This window comes from Microtus ochrogaster, chromosome 21 (genome assembly GCF_000317375.1).
Source record: "Microtus ochrogaster isolate Prairie Vole_2 chromosome 21, MicOch1.0, whole genome shotgun sequence".
Lineage (NCBI taxonomy): Eukaryota > Metazoa > Chordata > Mammalia > Rodentia > Cricetidae > Microtus > Microtus ochrogaster.
In genome coordinates, this window is record NC_022022.1 from 5,111,219 (window position 1) to 5,130,404 (window position 19,186).

At 48.7% G+C, this 19,186-nt stretch overlaps 1 protein-coding gene across 1 annotated transcript; it reads left to right on the forward strand.

Annotated features, from left to right (window-relative positions):
* The first annotated feature begins 1,132 nt into the window (after nt 1–1,132).
* Gja5 (gap junction protein alpha 5) lies at nt 1,133–18,942 on the forward strand. Its single transcript, XM_005357060.3, has 2 exons — nt 1,133–1,201; nt 15,981–18,942. Exon 2 carries the CDS (start codon nt 16,014–16,016, stop codon nt 17,079–17,081), a length of 1,068 nt encoding a protein of 355 aa, XP_005357117.1. The 5' UTR covers nt 1,133–1,201; nt 15,981–16,013; the 3' UTR covers nt 17,082–18,942.
* Nucleotides 18,943–19,186: the final 244 nt, after the last annotated feature.

A 19,186-nucleotide genomic window follows, 5' to 3' on the forward strand; every position in this document is an offset into this window, starting at 1 on the left:
TCCCTCAGTTTCCCTCAATGAGATTCTTTGCCCCAGCTGTCGTATCTGTGGGCTCTTAGTCATTGGCTTTTCTGACTTCAGTAACCCCCGCTTCTGACCTCTGTCACAGCCCCACTGGGCCCACAGCTCAATGCTGAAACAGAGCAATTGATACAAGACGCAAGTGGAGGCTGAGGTGACGGACGGACGCGCCATGATGTCTGAATTTGCACTCCCGAGACAAACCGTATTCTGAGATGTCTCACTGGCTCAGCTGCACCAGGGTGTCTGGATACTTCTTTAGATGGCCCCAGGAGGCGAATTTCAGTGTTGGCTAAAACTTTGGAGCCTAACCTGCCACTCCGCTGATATGCTACTCAGTGTCTTCGACCCTCCGTTTCCCCGGGGGCATTGCAGAAAAAATGCCTGCTTGTGTGAAATCAGAAACTGGGATGGTTAGATGGAATGAAACAGGCCACCTATGAGAAGCCCTAGTCCAGTGCCCAGGCACCCAGACGATGCTGTCCTTTGGTTAGAGAAGAGGGAACGAGAACACTCTGGGTGGTGGGGAAGGTGGCTCCACCCTTTCGAGCTCCAGGTCAAGGTCCTCCACCATTCTGGTTAAGCCTGTGTCCATTCTGGGTGTCAAACCACTGTGGTTTGGAAGAATGACTTTTTCCCAGAGGGCTTGCTGTGTGGAGGGACTCCTTTTCTGGTGACAGAGAAAAGATGGGGGAAAGGGATGATCCTTGGGGTGCTTCAGGAAAGCAGAATTCTGAAGCCTCAGCAGCGGGGTGGGCAGGAAAAGACCCAGGGAGGCTGTGCCTGAGCCCGCCAGTCGAGAAGAGAGCAAGTGCCAGGACTGCGGGGGCATGGACAGCCACCAAGCGGGACAGCGGAGGGCAGCCGGCTGGGGGAGAAGAACGGAGTCTTTCTCAGGGTTGGAGCAGGGGCTGGTGAGGAGAGGGAGGGCAGACGATTTTTAAATGAGTGCAAAATTCTAAGAGCGCAAAAGAGAGAGGGGAGGGAGGGACCCAGAGGGGGAAAGGGGTGGAGAGAGAAAGAGGAGGAAGAAGTGGGAGGAGGGAGGAGGGTTCGGGACAGCGATTAAAAGAGGGTGGGAGGGGAGCAACTGACAGGCTCAAGAGCGAATAACAGTGGGCAGTTGAACGGCAGCCAGAGCCCCAAAGAAGCCAACTCCAGGGAGGAGGAGAGGAAGCAGGTAAGGGTGGACTTGAACTTTAAAAGCTTAAACTACTTATCAGTGGGGAGTAGCTCAGAGAGGGAGGCTGGAGAAGAAGCAAGTCTTCCTCCGCACCTGACTTCCTAGCCCTCTCTGTTCCGGCCAGGCAAAATTAAATAGGAAGGTTGGTAAATCTACCGATTTCTGTCTTGAAAAGCGTATAGGGGCGGGGCCCGCTCTGGTCCCAGTCTGCCCCTGTGGAATTGCAGCGCCCTGGGGCATCTTAAGAAGTGGGTCACTAGTCCACTTCCAAGAACTGTTGGGAAGTGGGAATTGGCCCTTTAAAAATAAAAAACCAGCAGCATTTTGCAGTGTTTTCTCTGGGCATGGAATCTCTTTGGAAATGCTTTTCACGGCATCTAGGAGAGCGCTTTGGGTTTTTTTTTTTTCTTTCATAAGCCATGTTGGGCAGTTTAAAAATATTCTCTCCTTAGCTTCCTGCCTTGTATCATGTCTCCACTGTGCAGTGGCGCTGTACAGGAATCCCAGCTGCCCCTGAGGTCAGGTGAAAGAGACTGATGAGATCCGAGAGTTAATCCGAGCTAGCGAGCGAGGCAGCCTGGCCAACTCCGTCCCTCCGTCTTATTTGAAGGCAGAGAAAGGAGGTGGCTTCTGCCAGCTCCTTCCCTGCTTCTGATCATGTGGCAATAGAACCCAGACCCGGGGTGGGAAACCTGGGGCTGGTGCCCTAAGTAACTATGTGACCTTGGGTGTGACACTTCCTCCTCCTGGTGCTCATTGTTCTCCTATAAAATGTTGGAAGTAGAAGGACCCTCTCTGGTCCGATTTGTAGCAATGATTTCACGGGCTCCAACGCAGCTCAGAACCACTTAAGAAGCATCACTTGACGCAAGGATTTACGTTCTTCATTCAGTGGGTCCCTGTCCCCTCTTCCCGGTGCCTCGTCGTCATGTCCCTCATAGAGACTCCTTAGCTCTTCACTAATGTGGGTGCTTCCTGGCCAAGGTTTGGGGAGAGCATGACCAGACAGTCATGTCCTGGAAGAAGGAAGAACACTGGACAAAGAGTCAGGAGATCTGAAACCCAGAGATGCTCAGCAGGGTAGAGACCAGCACCGCTGTGTGCAGACAGCTTCCTCGAACATCCCATGGCTAGTAGGCACTCCAGTCTGGCTTTCCCAGTAGTAGGTTAGGTGGCCTCCATCTTCTCTAGTTCCCAGAATCTTAACCCACCCCAGAGACTGATTTACTGCTCTCTAGGGACAACTCTGGCCTTCTACCTTCCTGTCAGGTCTCCACCCCTACCCTAGGGCAACGGAGACATTTGAAGCTTGTAACCCTTGTGTAGCGGTTGGTTGGTCCCCCCAGGCCCTCTCCACACTCTGCAGCTGCCTATACAGGTGGTGTTCACAGAGCCACATCACCCAGCAAGTCAACAGGCTCTGCCCTGCCACTGTCTGAGAACTCCAGCGGTGTCTGGCTAGGTTTCTGACACCAGCCACTGTTCCCATCTCTTAGCTACCTCACTCCTATCCCCCAATCCTAGCATGGGTCTAAAGTCGTAGGGCATTAAAACCGGAAGAGGTCTCACACTGGCCCCTCCAACTCCTTCGACAAGGAGACCAAGACCTAGAAAAGGAACACAGCTTGCTGGAGATAGCACCCTGCTCTGCCCCTGTTCTTAGCTGTGTTTCTTTCATCGTTGCCCACTCTTCCCTGGTGCTGCATTTAAGCATCTCCACAGTATTGGATTCTGACACCCGCTGCCTTCCTGTCTGCCCCTCCTCGCCTCCACTGGCTGCTGGGGGTTACAGACAGCAGAGTGTCACAGGCTCCAGCCGTCACCAAGGCTGTTACAGTGCCATCTGACCTCCAGGGTACTGGTGACCACATCGCTGGGGACTGCCAATTACAGAGGGACCAGGTGAGCTATGTCTATCACTCAGGGCCAGAAGTGGGGGACCTGCAGCCCCTGAACCAGCACATCTTCCAGGGAAGGACTGTTGTTCCCCAGGGAAAATTTCAGCAGCTATCTGTGTAAGCTCTCTGAGTGCCTGCAGGCCTGGCTCGGGGCTCAAGGGTTGAGCTAGCCAGAAAAGAGAGATGCCTATTTTCCTGTAAGAAACGCCTACTTCCTTCCTATGGTTGTAAGAGACTGACTTGTGAATGACAGCTTACTGCTGCTTTCCGAATCAATTGTTTCTGACAAATAATGGGGGGAAAATTCCAGCAATCCATTCACTTTGATGAATAAAGGGAGCTTTGAGGTAACAGAATCAGAGAAATTGAGATAGCACAGAGGGACATGATGGTGTCTAATTCAAATGTAGGCTTTGGAAATTAGCTGTGTGACCTCAGGCAAATTACTTAATGTCTCTGAGCCTCAGCTTCAGGAGGAGGAAGTCTTCTGTGAGGCTCAGTAAGCATCACACAAAGCCTGTTTACTGTTGCACATGGAATACTAGGATCTGGGTACATGAGTACAAGCATTTAACCGCTAAGCTACGTGCCCAGCCTGCCATCTGAAATGGCTATCACATGCTAGCTGTGCAACCAGCAACAGAGCAATAAGGTCAACACCAGCAGACCTGGTCCTTAGCTTCAGACCCTGAATTACATCTCATTTGATGCAAAAGCCTTTCCTCAGTGAAGCCTGGCCGTGACACCTAATTCCGAAAAGGTGCTGCTTGCTTTTACGACTATAGACAGCCCCCTCCCCACACACCCCATTCTTATTGACCTCTAAGCTAAGAGTCTTATTTTTCTCTTGGCTTGATCACTCAACTATCAACTCTCATACCTGGGCAAATCCCAGGCTCCCCAGATGCAACAATGTAGGCAACCCTTCTGCCTAACTGCTTTTCTTTAGACCAGTGTGTTGTGGCTCAGGGAAAGGATCTGTCTAAGGCTGCAGCAAAACAGCTGGAGTCTGAAACAGACTCCCTCATGAGATGCTAACACTGGGTGTCTATGAAGGACTTCCAGAACCCCAACTATACCAACCTGGAAAGTTCTTAGGAGAAGGCTGAAGTAGTCAGTCCTGATGTCTCTGATACCCGGTTCACAGTGGAGAGGACTTCTCTCTCTCTCTCTTTCCAATAGACTTGGTCTGCTTGGATTCTTCTTTGCCTTCAGCTATGAACACATTCAAAGGGCTTTAGCTGTTCAATCTCATGAAGCATGCGCAGGAGCTAAAGACGTGTTAAGAGAAATGCCTCTGGAATGAAAGACCTGATCTGAGCAAGCCTACAGATGCCTCTCTGCTTCCTCAGTCTTGCCCAGAGGGTCTTGATGCCTGGTTAAACAACCGTCTTAGCGGTGCCCGAGTGTCCTCCCCGATAGTTGCTGTCTGGTACCACCTAGTGCCATGAGAGCCTTGTGGAGTTAGCAACCTGTTTCTTGCAAATTCAAGTTCACTACCAAATTGTTACTGGAAATCAGGTCACAGTTGATGGTTTTCACTGAAAATATCAGAAAAGAAAGCAAGGTACAAACAAACAAAAGCCTCCAATGTGCCAAATAGAGTTCCAGATGCTTCCACATATTTAGGTATTCTTTGGTGCCCAGCATTAAACATTTCCTTTTGGTTTTGGGCTGGAAACTGAAACCGCTCAACTAGAGAGCAAGGAAATGGGAGTCTTGGCTCCAGTTCTTCTTAGAAACCATGAGTCCATCATCCAGCTATGACCGTTTCTGTTGAGCTTGTTATGCTGTGACAGGCAAAGACCTCAGAGCGTGCTGCTTGGCTAGCTAGACGTCTAGTAGTAAGAAGCTAGGGCACTTACTGGCTAAAAAAGGAAATAACTTTCTATATGTAAATTCTGACCAAATAGTAGCAGATACTGAAGAGGCTGGGATTCTGAGCGTATGGGCCAAGGCCCCAAACACATGACTAGGGCCAGAAACAGCATAAGCAAGAGCTGCTCTGCCGATAAACCAGAAGGTAACAGAAGAGACCCCGGCTTCCTGTGAGACTGACTACAGTGAGCAATGCCCTGTTCCCAGGTTGGGACTGGCGTCCTGGATGCAGGTTTGCCATACTTGGTTGGTTCGAAGAGTTTTTGTCTTTTCCTTTTTAAAGACAAACGGTTTTAGGATCAGAGTGATAAGTCAGCTTCCTTTGCTGCCTTTGCTAACCATAGGACTTTGGACCAGTTACCAAACCCTGAGACCTCCGTTTTCTCTTCTGTGAAATGGAATCATGCGATTTCCTGGAGAGAGTTAAGGGATGGGTTTTAAATGACAGCTTTTAAAGCGCTGTGCACATGGAAATCCGTCTTGCCCTCGGTGCTAATGTTCTTGTGGTGTCTGTTCTACAGCTGTCTCATAAAGAGTCTAAGAGATCTCTGTCTGCCGCTGTGAAGCTCTATACATCTATTACAAGACCATAGGAACAATAGAGACATTTGAGTACTGTCATCGAGTTTTCCTTACTAATTGCATAGGAACTAATCAAGCCCTGTAGGGTCATTAATAAGGACCTCCCACTATTTCGTTGTAAATTAATGCATTTCTACCCACTGCCCTCTTCTAACTACCCCTTTTCAACATTTCAAGAAGAAAATGATTGCTTTTCCTAACACAATTCTTTCTTCATTCTGCCTCCTTCCTTCACCCTCTTGGCTTCAAAACAACAATGCCAGGCAGGTGTCTCTGAACCCACCAATCCGTCCTTGCCAGAATAAAAGAATTTGATTTTAAAAGGAGTCAATCCCCTGCTTGAGTAAGAGGAAAGCTGTATCTCATCCACTTGTCTCTTTCCTCCTCTCTCCCACCTCCATCTTCCTCTCCCTTATACAGTGACCAAGTTCAGGGATGCTGGCCCCTCCTCACCCTCTAGCACTGGGAAGTAGCTCACAGCCCAGCCCAGCAGCGGCAGCTACTGTCAGGTGCCTGGTCATTCCCTTGAGAACTTAAACCTGAAATGTAAAAATTACTCCAACTTCTTAAATCAGCTCCCAGTGTAACAACCGTCCCGTGAGCATCATACAAAAGTGGCCAGTTTCTTCTAGTGGGGCTTTGCCGAAGAACGGCAGAGCAGGCAGTTCTGATGGAAAATAGCACCGTTGTTTAGATGGAACTCGGCTACCAGGTGTTCCATGATTGGTGTTTGACTCCAGCTTCACCCTTCACTGGTAGTGTGGTGTCACTCTGAGCTCTAAGAGGGGACGAGAATGACTTCTATTTCCTCAGCCTGTTGTGAGGCTCAAACAGAAACAGTCTGTAATGCTTCTGCGGTGTTCGGCCCACAGAAATATCTCAGTAGATTATATCACCATCATCATCTACATTCAGTGTGTATGTGTGTTGTATGTGTGTGTGTATAGGTGTGTATCTGTGTACATGTATGTATGTATGTGTGTGTGTGTGTGTAACCCTCGATAAACTAGACGAAGCAGTTGAGAATTTCAAGGATAGTAAAGACGATTGAGATAGCTGAGAACTTAGACTAGTCTTGCATGGAACTCTTCCCGCTTGTTTTCAGGGGAAACTACCAGGAAAGGAGCAATCAGAAAACCGTACACAAGGGCTCAGGGACGACATTCCTGCGGGCACTTTACAGCCACCTTTACCGTCTGGCAGGGCACAGTCACTCAGTAAACACTTCACACTCTAAACTGCACTGGCGCAATGCTGTGCCTAAGGCATTCTTCGAGGAGGCCCTTTGGGTCCCCTTAACGACAGAATTCTCTTAATTGGGAAGCAAGTCAACCCTCCTCTGTGCTGCATTCTGCTGCATGCTGAGCGAGATTGGGGCAGAGCCCCGGGGGATTGCTATTATTACCATGAATTACAGCCTTTATTGAGAAGCGGAGATCTATAAGATACTGTCCAAGGAGTGTGTGTTGTCCAGAATTAGCCTCTGTGCAGTGGTCTTGCAATCTAATTTTGACACACTTGGAAAAGTTTCCCAAGTAGTCTGAGGGGAGGAGGCACGGAGAAATGGCCCACAGTAATACTGTCTGCTGTAGTAGACACATCCAGACCTGATTAGCCAAGCAGAGGTCGCTCTCACCAGCAGAAGGAAGTGGCTTCCATCTCCTTGATGTTCTGTCATGGAACAGGAGTCTCTAAGTCAGCTTCCCAGAAGGGACAATAACTCCTAAGTAGAGCTAACTCTGTGTTCAGTTTTGTCCTTTTCTTCAGCACTTAAGAAATATCAGCCTCGATCCATTTGTCCTGGCGTGTTGAGTCATGTGAATTGTATTCTTCCTCCACTGCTGTTTTTATGGTCCACGTACCGCCAGGTGCATGGCACAACACGGGAGGGGAATTCCTTGAGGAGACCACAAAGAGAGAATACATGGCCAGTGGAGCAAATGGCTCTTAGTATGTTTGTGAGACCCCCAAAGACTTTCCAGTGCACCCCAAGGCTCAGATGCTGGCGAGGACACACAGAAATTGTTGTCAGGCATTATGTTAGAAAGTTTGCTACATGTGACCCCAGAGAACAAAATTGTTACCAAAGACTATAGACGATTTCCAGCTTACCCCTTTGGGAACGGCTTGTTCATTCATAATATGCACTCTTGAACAGGAGAGTTGGGGGTGTAATTCTAGAAGCGTGTTGGGGGACACCGGCCTCTTGTGGCCTACATGGTTTATGCTGCAACCATTCTTAACGGAGTAATGAAGATTGTGACTTGTATATTCCGTAACATCCTGAGCTCCCTGGGAGGGAATTTTCTCAGGCTCTGCCTTCAGAAGCAAGACACATACTGGTCATAGTGAACACAGGAATTGAAAACTATTCTGAACTCTGAGGCATAACCTTTAAAGTCTCCTGCAATCTCATGCTGGCCTCCTAGACAGACTCCATCCTCTTTTTGTTTGTTTGTTTGTTTGTTTTGTTTTTTGAGACAGGATTTCTCTGTAGCTTTGGAGCCTGTCCTGGAACTAGCTCTGTAGACCAGGCTGGCCTCGAACTCACAGAGATCCGACTCCCTCCTCTTTGCACCCAAAAACCATGCCAGTTCTTGTCCCACTGAGCTCCTTCCTGCAGTGCTCTTCGTCTGAAATGTCCCCACATCTCCTGCATCTCCTCTTCCCATTGTGCCCTGATAAACTTCACATCTACTAAGGCTGCCCCCTCCGGAAGTCCTCTTACCCGCCCGCCCGTGCCTGCTTTCCCTTCTAGCTGAGGGCAATGCTATTTCACGTGTTCGTATGACACATCACAACTAGTTTCTCCTCCGACTCTGGGTTTATTTGTGCTCCTCCACAGCGCAGTGTTTCTTTAACATTGAGTCATATCGGCCTTCGGGTCTATGAGTTCTAGCACTGGACTAGTGTAAGAAGACACTCAGAAAGTGCTCAAGATGAAATGAGTTATGCTTCCCTACATACTTTCCCCAGCACTATATATAGCATAGGTTACGTCAAGGGAGCATAATAAATGTTTGCTTGATTGCATAAAAGCTGACCCGGGCATTATCACTAACCAGCAGATTCATGTCTGAAATCACTCAGTAGCCCCACATTCATGGGAGTTCATGAAGTTCCAAGGGCAGAGACCTGAGGATTGATGAGCTGCGAGCTTGGTGGGGAGCTGGATCAGCCAGAAACTGGAACCTTGGGTCTGCTTCTTTAGTGTTTGTTTCCTTAATCAGCTCATCGCTGTGTTTACCACTCTGCAGAACAGGCAGTAGTGATCACTGGACAAAGTGTATGAGGATCCATCACTGACAGGAAACTGCATATCTGTCATCCTGGAGGTGAACCGCAGTCTTGAGTAGAGAAACATGGTCCTTGCCCATTGAGCTGACAGGAGACTGCAGAGAAGCCCATTTTGAGAGCTGAAAAGTGTTAGTTGTATCACTGGGTTTCAGAAAGGAGATTTGAAACTCCTTAGAGCCTCTTTGTGATGTTGTTAATTGTATAACTTTTCTCAGTGCTGTGACAAAATGCCTTACAAAAGTAATTTATGGAAGGAAGTACTTGTTTTGGCTCACAGCTTAAAAGAGATACGGTTTATTATGGAAGGTGTGATGAAGAGCGGTGTGATGGCGGGATGGCGGGATGGTGGGATGGTGGGATGGCGGGATGGCGGGATGGCGGGATGGTGGGATGGTGGCATAACGGAATAGCAAGATGGTGTGATAGCGGGATGATGGGATGGCGGGATGGTGGGATAGTGGGATAGTGGGATGGCGGGATGGTGGGATGGTGGGATGGTGGGATAGCGGGATAGCGGGATGGCGGGATGGTGGGATGGTGGGATGGCGGGATGGTGGGATGGCAGGATGGTGGGATGGTGGGATGGTGGGATGACGGGATGGTGGGATGGTGGGATGGCAGGATGGTGGGATGGTGGGATGGTGTGATGGTAGGATGGTGGGATTGTAAGGCGGTGGAAGTATTCTAGTTAACTACTCTGTTGGTGTGATAAACACTGAACAGAAACAACTTGGGAAGAAAAGGGCTTAGTTGGTTCATACTTCCAAGTGGCAGTCTATTATTGATGGAAGGCAAGGCGAAAACTTAGAAGCAGGAACTGATGCAGAGGCCATGAAGAAACACCGCTTGCTGACTCACTCCCCGTGGCTCCCTCAACTCGCTTTCTTACACAATCCAAGACCATTTGCTCACGGTGGGATGTATCATCCCGCATCAACTATTAATCAATACAATGTTCCACAGACTTCCCCGAAGGCCAGTGTGGCAAGGGTAATTCCTGAGCTGGTGTTCCCTTTTCCAAAGTGACTCTAGTTTGTGTTGAATTGACAAAAACGAACCAGTGCAGGGAGCTTGTCTGGTCTGGCCACATTTTGTGCAGTCAAGAAGCAGAGAGAAGAATGCTGGTTCTTAACTCACTTTATTCTCTTCCCTTCTCATTCACCCTAGGTCCTGAGTCCACAGGATAGTGTCACACATCCTGTGACACATTTCCCCCCCTTGATTAGAAATATTTTTATTCTCTCTCTCTGTCTCTCTCTCTCTCTGTCTCTCTCTCTCTCTCTGTCTCTCTCTGTGTGTGTGTGTGTGTGTGTGTGTGTAGGTCAGAAGTCAATATTAGGTGCCTTTCTCAATCTGTCTTTACCTTATTCTTTGAGCCATATTCTCTTGATGAACCTAGGGATCACTGATTCATCTAGACTAGATGTTCAACATAGATGCTCCTGTCTCTGCTTAAACTAGGGCTGGGACTGTAGATGCACGCTGCTACACCTGGCCCTTTTTTTAAAATTTATTTTTATTACTATATTAAAAGTGTGTGTGTGCGTGTGTGTGCATGTGTGCGCACACACACGTGCACACACTTGCACACACACTATCTGCAGGATCCCTTGGAATGCAGAAGATTGTGTCTGATCCCCTGGACCTGGAGTTACTAGCAGTTGTGAGTTGCCTGATGAGAACAGAATTTGGGTTCTAGAGATCACCTCTTTTAGCTTAGAGATTACAGAGATCTGATCAGTTGCAGAGAGCTATGGGACATAGTTATCCATGGCTCTTTGAATGGCCCTGGTCCAATGAGCCCCTGCAAACACAGTAAACCAGATTCGAGCTCCCATCAAATGCTGCAATAGCTTCCTGCCCTCCTTAGTGGATTAACCTCAGCTTTGCTGTACTAACATGTTCTGCTGAGAGTGTGCGTTTAACTTCTCTCCGTAAGGGAAAGAAGGGGAACTAAGTTAAGCAAAAGCAAAGAATCCTTGCTTGACTCTCCTTCGTGCTGAATTCCCAGTGCCTAGCCGACCTGGCTACTGCAAGCGCTACCCGCTTCCCCCCGCCCCTCAAAAACAAACCCATAAAATGAATGAGTGAGTCGAAAGGTATTCTAGGTGACAGAAACAGAAGAAGCTGAGTCAGAGACGTGGAGAAGCACGGTACATGTGTCTGCCTGGAGAACTGGATGTCTGAACTAGTGAGCATGCGAGGAAGGCAATGGGCAAAGACAGAATCGGACGGTGCTTGAAGGGTCTCATGAGTGGATTTGGGTTTGGACTTCAGAGTGGTGGGAGGCCAGAGAGCACCATAGCCTGAGCACCGTTGCCATTGTATGTGCTGGATTTATTCATGGCATAGGCAACTTCCTTTGACCCTTCCCCCAGCACACTTCCTGCCAAGAAACAGATAATATCTAGAAGCATTTCATGTGCTGTACACCCAGTCAACTCACTTAGTAGCTAATCTGCAAACTTCTTTGGCCGTGGTTGTCTGGGCCCCAAAGGGACTCAATGTAGCTCCAAAATTGGCTCCAGCCGTGGACATTTTGCATTGAAACCCGAACAGCTGGCACAGGGCAGTGATTGCGAGTTGCTCTGACATAGTCTGAAGGTCAGAAGGAAGTCATAAGTGAAAGTTCCTTCATGGCCTTTCCTCTGCCAGGGACCTGGGGTCTGTCTTACTCTTATACCTCCCTAGATAACTTCTATTATTCCCTCCTATGGGGCAGCCTTCTTAGCACACTGTCTCTGGTGCTCTAAACCGTCTTTTAAACCGAGGCATTTCTTCTTCCAGGTGTCACCCCCTTGACCACAAACTAGGGGCCCAGCAGTCAAACCTCTTGACAGACCAGACCAAAGCGTCGCAGCCATTGTCTGGAATTATTTTCATACTTCCCTGGGGACTTGTATGGAATGAGTGACAGAATGAAAAGATCAAGAGAAAATTCTTCGAGGATTAAGTGTGGGATACTTGTCCCAGATCCTGGAAGAATGTGGCATTTATTTTCAGTTCCTCTTGGTGTCTCACGTCTCCTCCCTTTCTGTTCGTTCTTCCTCTTCTCTTTTCTCCCTGGTAACACACTTTCCCCTCTCTTATTTTTCCTAACTGGATTCGAGTTGGTGATGGCTTTGGTTTTTGTTTATCTTGTGCTGAGCTCCGCGCCCATTGCTGTTCATATGTCACCCGGCGGGACTCCCTCTGTTGCTGAGTCCCGGCCTCTCCATCCACTTTGTGGGTGAGGGCAGGAGAGCACAGACTGAGTTATTTGTCTGAGCTCAACATGTAACAACAGGAATTTGAAGTCTGAATACCTCCTATACCTGTGTTCTCTTTCCTGGTAACTGCATGGTTTTATTTTCTCCATTCCCAACTTCCCCTTCTCTGTTTCATATTCTGAGATTTATTTTACTTCTAATTATGGGTGCGTGTGGATGCAGATGTGCACAAGAAGTCAGAAGAGAGTTCCAGGTCCCTTGGGTTGTGAGCCACCATGTGTGCCCTAAAAACTGAACCTGGTCCTCTGTAGGAGCAACAAGTGCTCTTAACCACTGAACCACTTCTCCGACTCCATCTGTCTGGGTTGTTCAGCTTACTAACAGGACATAGCCAAGGAACAAGCAGTTGGCTGGCCCTTGGGCAGAGCACCAGTGCTTCCTATTCCTCTGGGGCTCAGTTCAGATCTACTGAGCACCTATTTGGGCCACTCTTTGGATGACAGAAGAAAAGACATTGTCTGCTGTCAGAGTCTCTCTGCTGGGGAGAAGATGGCAAGGGCTGGGTGGAGGATCCTGCACATCAGCAAGGTAGCGCAGGAGGGAGCAGGAGACCTAGCGCAGGCAATGGTTGGTAAAGGGGACTCAGCTTTGGGTGCAAGGGTATGAAACAAGTAGCTGGAAGGAAGGCTTCTTAGTTACTGTTCCACTGCTGTGAAGAGACCCCGTAACCAAGGCAACTCTTAAAAGCAAGCATTTAATTGGAGACTTGCTTACAATTTTAAAGGATTAGTCCATGATCATCATGGCTTGAAGACATGCATGGCACTAATTTAGCAGCTGGGAGCTTTACATTCTGATCCACAGGTGACAGAGAGAGACTGGGCCTGGAGTGGGCTTTGGAAACCACAAAGCCAGTGACCTCCTCTGACAAGGCCACACCTCCTCCAATAAGGCCACACCTCCTCTGACAAGGCCACACCACCTCTGACAAGGCCACGCCTCCTCCAATAAGGCCACACCTCCTCCAACAAAGTCACAGCTTTTCCAATAAGACTTAATCTTTCCCAAACTATTCCAGTAGCTGGGGGCCAAGCATTCAAACAGATGAGGCTATGGGGGCCATTCTCGTTCAGATACCACAGAGAACATCTGGGAATCTAGTATGGACAGACAAAAGAAATTCATATGACTTTTTATAAGCAGATCTCTTAGCAAATGGAGGCACAGTTGTAATGACTATACCGTATCACTGACATGAAGATCAGCATTGTCCTACTGCCTGAAGCTCATGGAAGTTGAAGGTGGGGACCTACTGAAAACCCCTGCTATCTGTAAAGTGACCCCAATGTGCCTTTGTTTGCCGTCTTTTCCCATAGCTGATGCACGGCTGCTGATTCTGGTCAGTAGAAACGCCTCTGGGGAAGCAGAGCCAGCTACCCCCAATCACTCCTCATCTCCTCCTCCACTTCTGCTTGCCTTTTAGAGTCATAAAAAAAAATCTCTGCCTAACAGCCATTCAAAACATATGGAACATTTATGGTGTGAATTTCAGTATATCACATTCTTCACGCCGTTGGACCCTCCAGATCCTCTGGTATAGCTCCTCCAGCTCCACTTGAATGAGAGGAAACAGACTTAGTTAAGTAAGCGCTCAGAGACACATGGCAGGCTCCATGTTTCCCAACTCCGCATATAGTGCCTGGACTGCTGGCATGAGAATCATGTGAAAGCCTTGTTGCAAATCCAGATTCCTAAGAGGCCACCCCAGTAGCCAGAAGAACGGAAATGGTTGGGTTGGGAAGAGAGCTGGCATACAATTCCTTTTCAGGAATTAGCTTTGTTAGGAGAAAGGTTCTCAAAACCGTGATTGGGCCTTGAGGTGAGGGAGCATTAGAGAATGAGCTCAATAGGTAGAGCATTGGCTTCTCTTCCAGAGGACCCAGGTTCAGTTCCCAGCACTGCCGTGGTGGCTTACAACTGTTTGTAACCCCAGTCTAGGGGATCTGATGCCCTCTTCTGGCTTCTGCAGGCATTGCATATACATGGTGCTTAGGCATATAGGCAAAACACACACATGTATATTCATAAATACATACACACATATATACATACATACAGAAGGAAAGAAAAGAACAGGACAATCACACAAATAATAAAACAAAGGTTTAAAGTATAAAACCAAAATACAGGCTTCATTAAGAGGGTTAGCTTAAAGAAAGGAGAGAGGGGCTGGAGAGATGGCTCAGTGGTTAAAAGCACTTGCTATTCTTTCTGAGGACCTAGGTACAGTTTCCAGCACCCACATGGAAGCTTACAGCCATCCATAACTCCAGTTCTAGGTGACCCAGTGCCCTCTTCTTGCCTCCCTGGGTACCAGGAGCAAATATGGTGCACACATATGCATGCAGGAAAAAACACCCAGACATAAAATAAAAATAAATCATTTTTAAAAAGAAAGGATGTGAGGTAACCATTGCAATAGAACGAGAGTGGGGAGGCCCAGAAGAGAGAGCTCTCAGAGAAGAGAAATACCTAAACGAAGGTGGTATTTGGTTTTTATATCCTTCTGGGGGTGGCAGGACCTTTCCTGTTGCATGGTCTAGCTCAGCATAATGTACACAACAAAGAGCACAGAGAAGTCAGGTGCTGGTGGTGAGACCATTAATCAGGGGCCACTGTTAAACCACAGTGCATGTCTTTTTAGCTTTCCATCCTAGGAATTGGGGGTGGGGTGGGGTCTGGCCCTCTTAGAGAGACTGATGTCTTCAAGGGACAGGCCAGGATCTAACACACTTCACCTTCTGCAGTAGAATGTCTGTGAGTAAGACATGGACCGTCCATTGCAACACACACCTTACATGATTTCTAGAACCTTCATTGGGTGCCATCCCTGACTTGTTTTTGAACTTCCTCTCTAACGTTTGAATGGGAGGGTACTTTTCAGTACATTTAGCTTAAAGAAAATGGCACTGTCCTCATTGTGTGTGTGTGTGTGTGTGTGTGTGTGTGTGTATGTCAGTGTGTGCTTGCATGAATCCATGTGCACAGCATGCGTGCAGCAGTCCATGAGGCCAGGATTCCCCAAAATTAGAGTTTCAGGGGGTTATGAGCTGCCATGTGGGTGCTAGAAACAAAACCTGGGTCCTCTGCAACATCAGCCAGTGCTCTTGACTGATGAGCCAGCTCTCTTGCCCCGTCCTCATTGTTTATATTTTAAGAAAGTAAATTTACTAAATCCACCCCACCCCCATTCCCTTCTCTTTTCTCCCCACCTCTATTCCTCCCAGGCTTCATTTGCTCTTTTTTTTTTCCCCACATCAATCCCTTTAGTACATACAAGGGGAAGTGCCATTTACTGCAGCATGGGTAGCTCTCAGGGCAAACCTCTGAAGAAAACTGTCTCTTTCCTGCCCAGCAGTCCTAGGCTGCCGACAGCGCCTCAGCTAGGTGTAGGGCTTCATGACTCTCATCCCCACCCAAGACTGGACTTTGTCTTGTGCATGCACCCACAGCCTCTGTCAGTTCGTGTGTGGGAAAGCCGGTCAGGAGGACTGTTCTATGAACCGAGCTCCAGACGCCAAGGTCACCTTCCAAAAAAACACAAACAGCTCTAATAATCAGAGGGTAGTTTTTAGACATATAAAATTTAGTTAAGCCTTCCACAAATAATATGTGTTTTTGAGAAAGGCTCACATGTATCCCTGCTAACCTCTAACTGAGACCCAGGAAACTTGAGCTCTTGATTCTCCTGCATCCGCTTCCCGAGGGCTCAGATTATAGGTGTGCACCACCACACCCAGCAAAGGCAGCACTTTCTTAAAGAACACATTGGTATGGCTCAAAGGCCCAGAGCATGATGGGGCCTTCAAACTTCTTGAAATATCCTTCACAGACATCTTTTTCTCTCTGCAGAAGGTTCGGAGTCGGTCTCCTAAGCTTGGCAAGATGGGTGACTGGAGCTTCCTGGGGGAGTTCCTGGAGGAGGTCCACAAGCACTCCACGGTCATCGGCAAGGTCTGGCTTACCGTCCTGTTCATTTTCCGAATGCTGGTCCTGGGCACCGCTGCTGAGTCCTCCTGGGGAGACGAGCAGGCTGATTTCCGGTGCGATACCATTCAGCCTGGTTGCCAGAATGTCTGCTATGACCAAGCCTTCCCCATCTCCCACATTCGCTACTGGGTACTGCAGATCATCTTCGTATCTACGCCGTCTCTGGTCTACATGGGCCACGCCATGCACACAGTGCGCATGCAGGAAAAGCAGAAGCTGCGGGATGCGGAGAAAACCAAAGAGGCCCGTGCCGCCGGTGCCTATGAGTACCCGGTGGCCGAGAAGGCAGAGCTGTCCTGCTGGAATGAAGTGGAAGGAAAGATTGTCCTCCGGGGCACACTCCTCAACACCTATGTCTGCACCATTCTCATCCGCACCACCATGGAGGTGGCCTTCATCGTGGGCCAGTACCTCCTCTACGGGATCTTCCTGGACACCTTGCACGTCTGCCGCAGGAGTCCCTGCCCTCACCCCGTCAATTGTTACGTCTCGCGGCCCACAGAGAAGAACGTCTTCATTGTCTTTATGATGGCCGTGGCTGGACTGTCTCTCTTTCTCAGCTTAGCAGAACTCTACCACCTGGGCTGGAAGAAGATCCGACAGCGCTTTGCCAAGTCCCGGCGGGGGATGGATAAGCAGCAGCTTCTTGGCGCCTCTACCAGCCTAGCCCAGAGCCTCACTTCTCCCCCTGTCTTCAACCAGTGCCTGAACAGAGTGGGCGAGAAGTACTTGGGGGACTTAAGTCATAATATGTGTTCCCGGAAGAATCCAGACACTCTGGCTGCAGAGGAAGTGCCGGACCAGGAGCATATTTCTCGAGGTTTCAACATGCAATATAGCCAGAAGCCCGAGGAGCCCAATGGAGCCTCTCTGAGCCACGACCTTCCTCCGAGCTACCGTGCTGACAAGCGCCGCCTTAGCAAGGCCAGCAGCAAAGCCAGGTCAGATGACCTGTCAGTGTGACCCTCTGAGGGAAGGCCAGTCCCAGAAGGGATCTCAGGAGGCTGCGACAGGAAGAAGCAGTCTCCCAGGACAGTATATTCTCCCACTCAGCACTGCCATGCTCCTTCCGGTCCGGGTCTGGATAGCATTGCTCATCCATTCTCAAAATCACAGTTCGAGGGTCTTCCCAAGGACAGGGCTATTCCTCAGGACTCATCCTCTACCAGGACACACAGTGAAGCCTTTCACGTGATTTATTAAATTGGATAGGGTGAAGGCAGGAACGGGAACCATGACAAATCTGACCTGGGAAGGAGAGACATGAAGATTCAACACCAGCAACATACCAGATAGAAACTCCAGGTCTTGGCTTCTTTGGTACTATCCCCCTCCTTTTTTTATTTCTTCTTTCTTTTCCTTTTTTTGGAAGAGTTCTCAGCCAGTTGAGAGTGTTCATCAAGTAATTTGCATTGTATCATCCCCTTGAATCTGTTGCTTCCATGGGCCATCCCTCCAAGTGGTGCTGAGTTGACCGTGAGCTGCCTTGGCTACACCTCCCTCCTCCCCATCTTAAGGGGGTTGGTTTCCTTGGTCCTTTGCCAGAATCAGCTTAACAAGTGCCTTGGTATGTGCCTTTGGCAAGCATCTCATGGTAGTGATGTAACCTTTCTGACAGGAGAGACACCCAGCTCCTAAGGGTGCCAAGTCCTCTAGGAAGTCACTGTACACACAGGTAGCACTGGCATCGCCACCCCTGCCATCCTACTGTCCTTTACAGATCAACCTAACGATAGAAACCATCCTTGCCCGCCTCTTTGGCTGCTCACCCAGGGCTCCTCTCAAATCTTTGTAAACAGGAATTCCAAGAATCCACTATCCTCTTTTGAACCCTGGCCAGATTACCAGTCACCAAGTTCAGGGGAAGTTTCCCAGCATCTGGGGAAACAAGCAAAGCATTGTGCTTCTCCTAGGAAAAAGCAATTCTGCTGTTAAAATGAAAATTTAAAAAAAATGAGAGAAGATACTAGAAAACTATTTTCCCTCCTATGATGTCGTTCACTGTCTGACTGCCAAGAGGAGGCAAGGTGACAGCTACCGAGGCCCCAAATCTTTCTCAGAGGTATCAAGGGGACATAGAAGAAGGAGGGGCTGTTTTGGGCAAAGCCCTTATTTAAATTCCTATGTTTCCTTGGTAACCCTAGGAATATACCAGGGAAGGACTGCAGAAAAGCCCTGCCTTCCTCAGGGTCTAGCCTGGGGTCTCTACTGAATAGATCCATATTAGGTTGTCTTCCATTTTTTTTACACAGATAAAAGATGCTCAGGATCAGATACCGAGACTCATAGACATGTTGCAGCATTAAAATAGGTCCGTGTGTGTACACGCGTGCATACATGTATATACGTGTGTGTGCATGTGTGTGTACATGCTTATAGGATGGTGAAGAATGGTAAGGAAGTGAGAAATGTATAGAGAAGTTTGGGTCTTCCTGCCCCACTTGCAGTTGTCTGGCAGGAGGACAGAACTTACGTCATCAGCCTAAGGGACAGGCATGAGGAGTCTACAGGAGGGTGAAGGCTCAGAGGTCAGTCTCTGCCCCCTGACCATCACTGGGACCCTCGGCTGGCATTTGGATGGCACTGGTGGATAGAAAGGAAGGCTTGGGAAGGAAGAAGTGACGGGATACTTGGGAAAGCACGACCTCCCCTCCCCCCTGCCCACCAACATATTTCATTCCTTATGATTCTCTGTCCTTCTAGTTATGGGATGTGTTTGTTTTCCAAAATGAGTGTTTTTAAATTAGAAACTCTGAGGACCAGCCTTTGAATGGCGAGGTTTTCAGAGGGGAAAGGGGACATAATATGTGTAGCTTGTTTTCAATAAAATCTGCCTCTATATGTTAGCTCTGGTTTGCGTGTCCTTCGATGCAACTGTAAGAGGGTGACAGACTCGATGGGGAGGGAGGGCATGGAGTCTCGGCTGCTGACGTCCATCTGGCCTGCTGTGAGCTCCCGCACATCCGAGGCCTTGTCTCTCCCCTGTAAATTGGATCTAGTGATGTCTACTCCATTAGGCCGTGAGGTGAGAGACTCCTTGGGAAGACAAGAGCAGATTATTTCAGATT

Bases quoted from the DNA above. Each gene is read 5' to 3' on its own strand.
- Gja5 (XM_005357060.3), top strand. From the start codon at position 16,014: ATGGGTGACTGGAGCTTCCTGGGGGAGTTCCTGGAGGAGGTCCACAAG.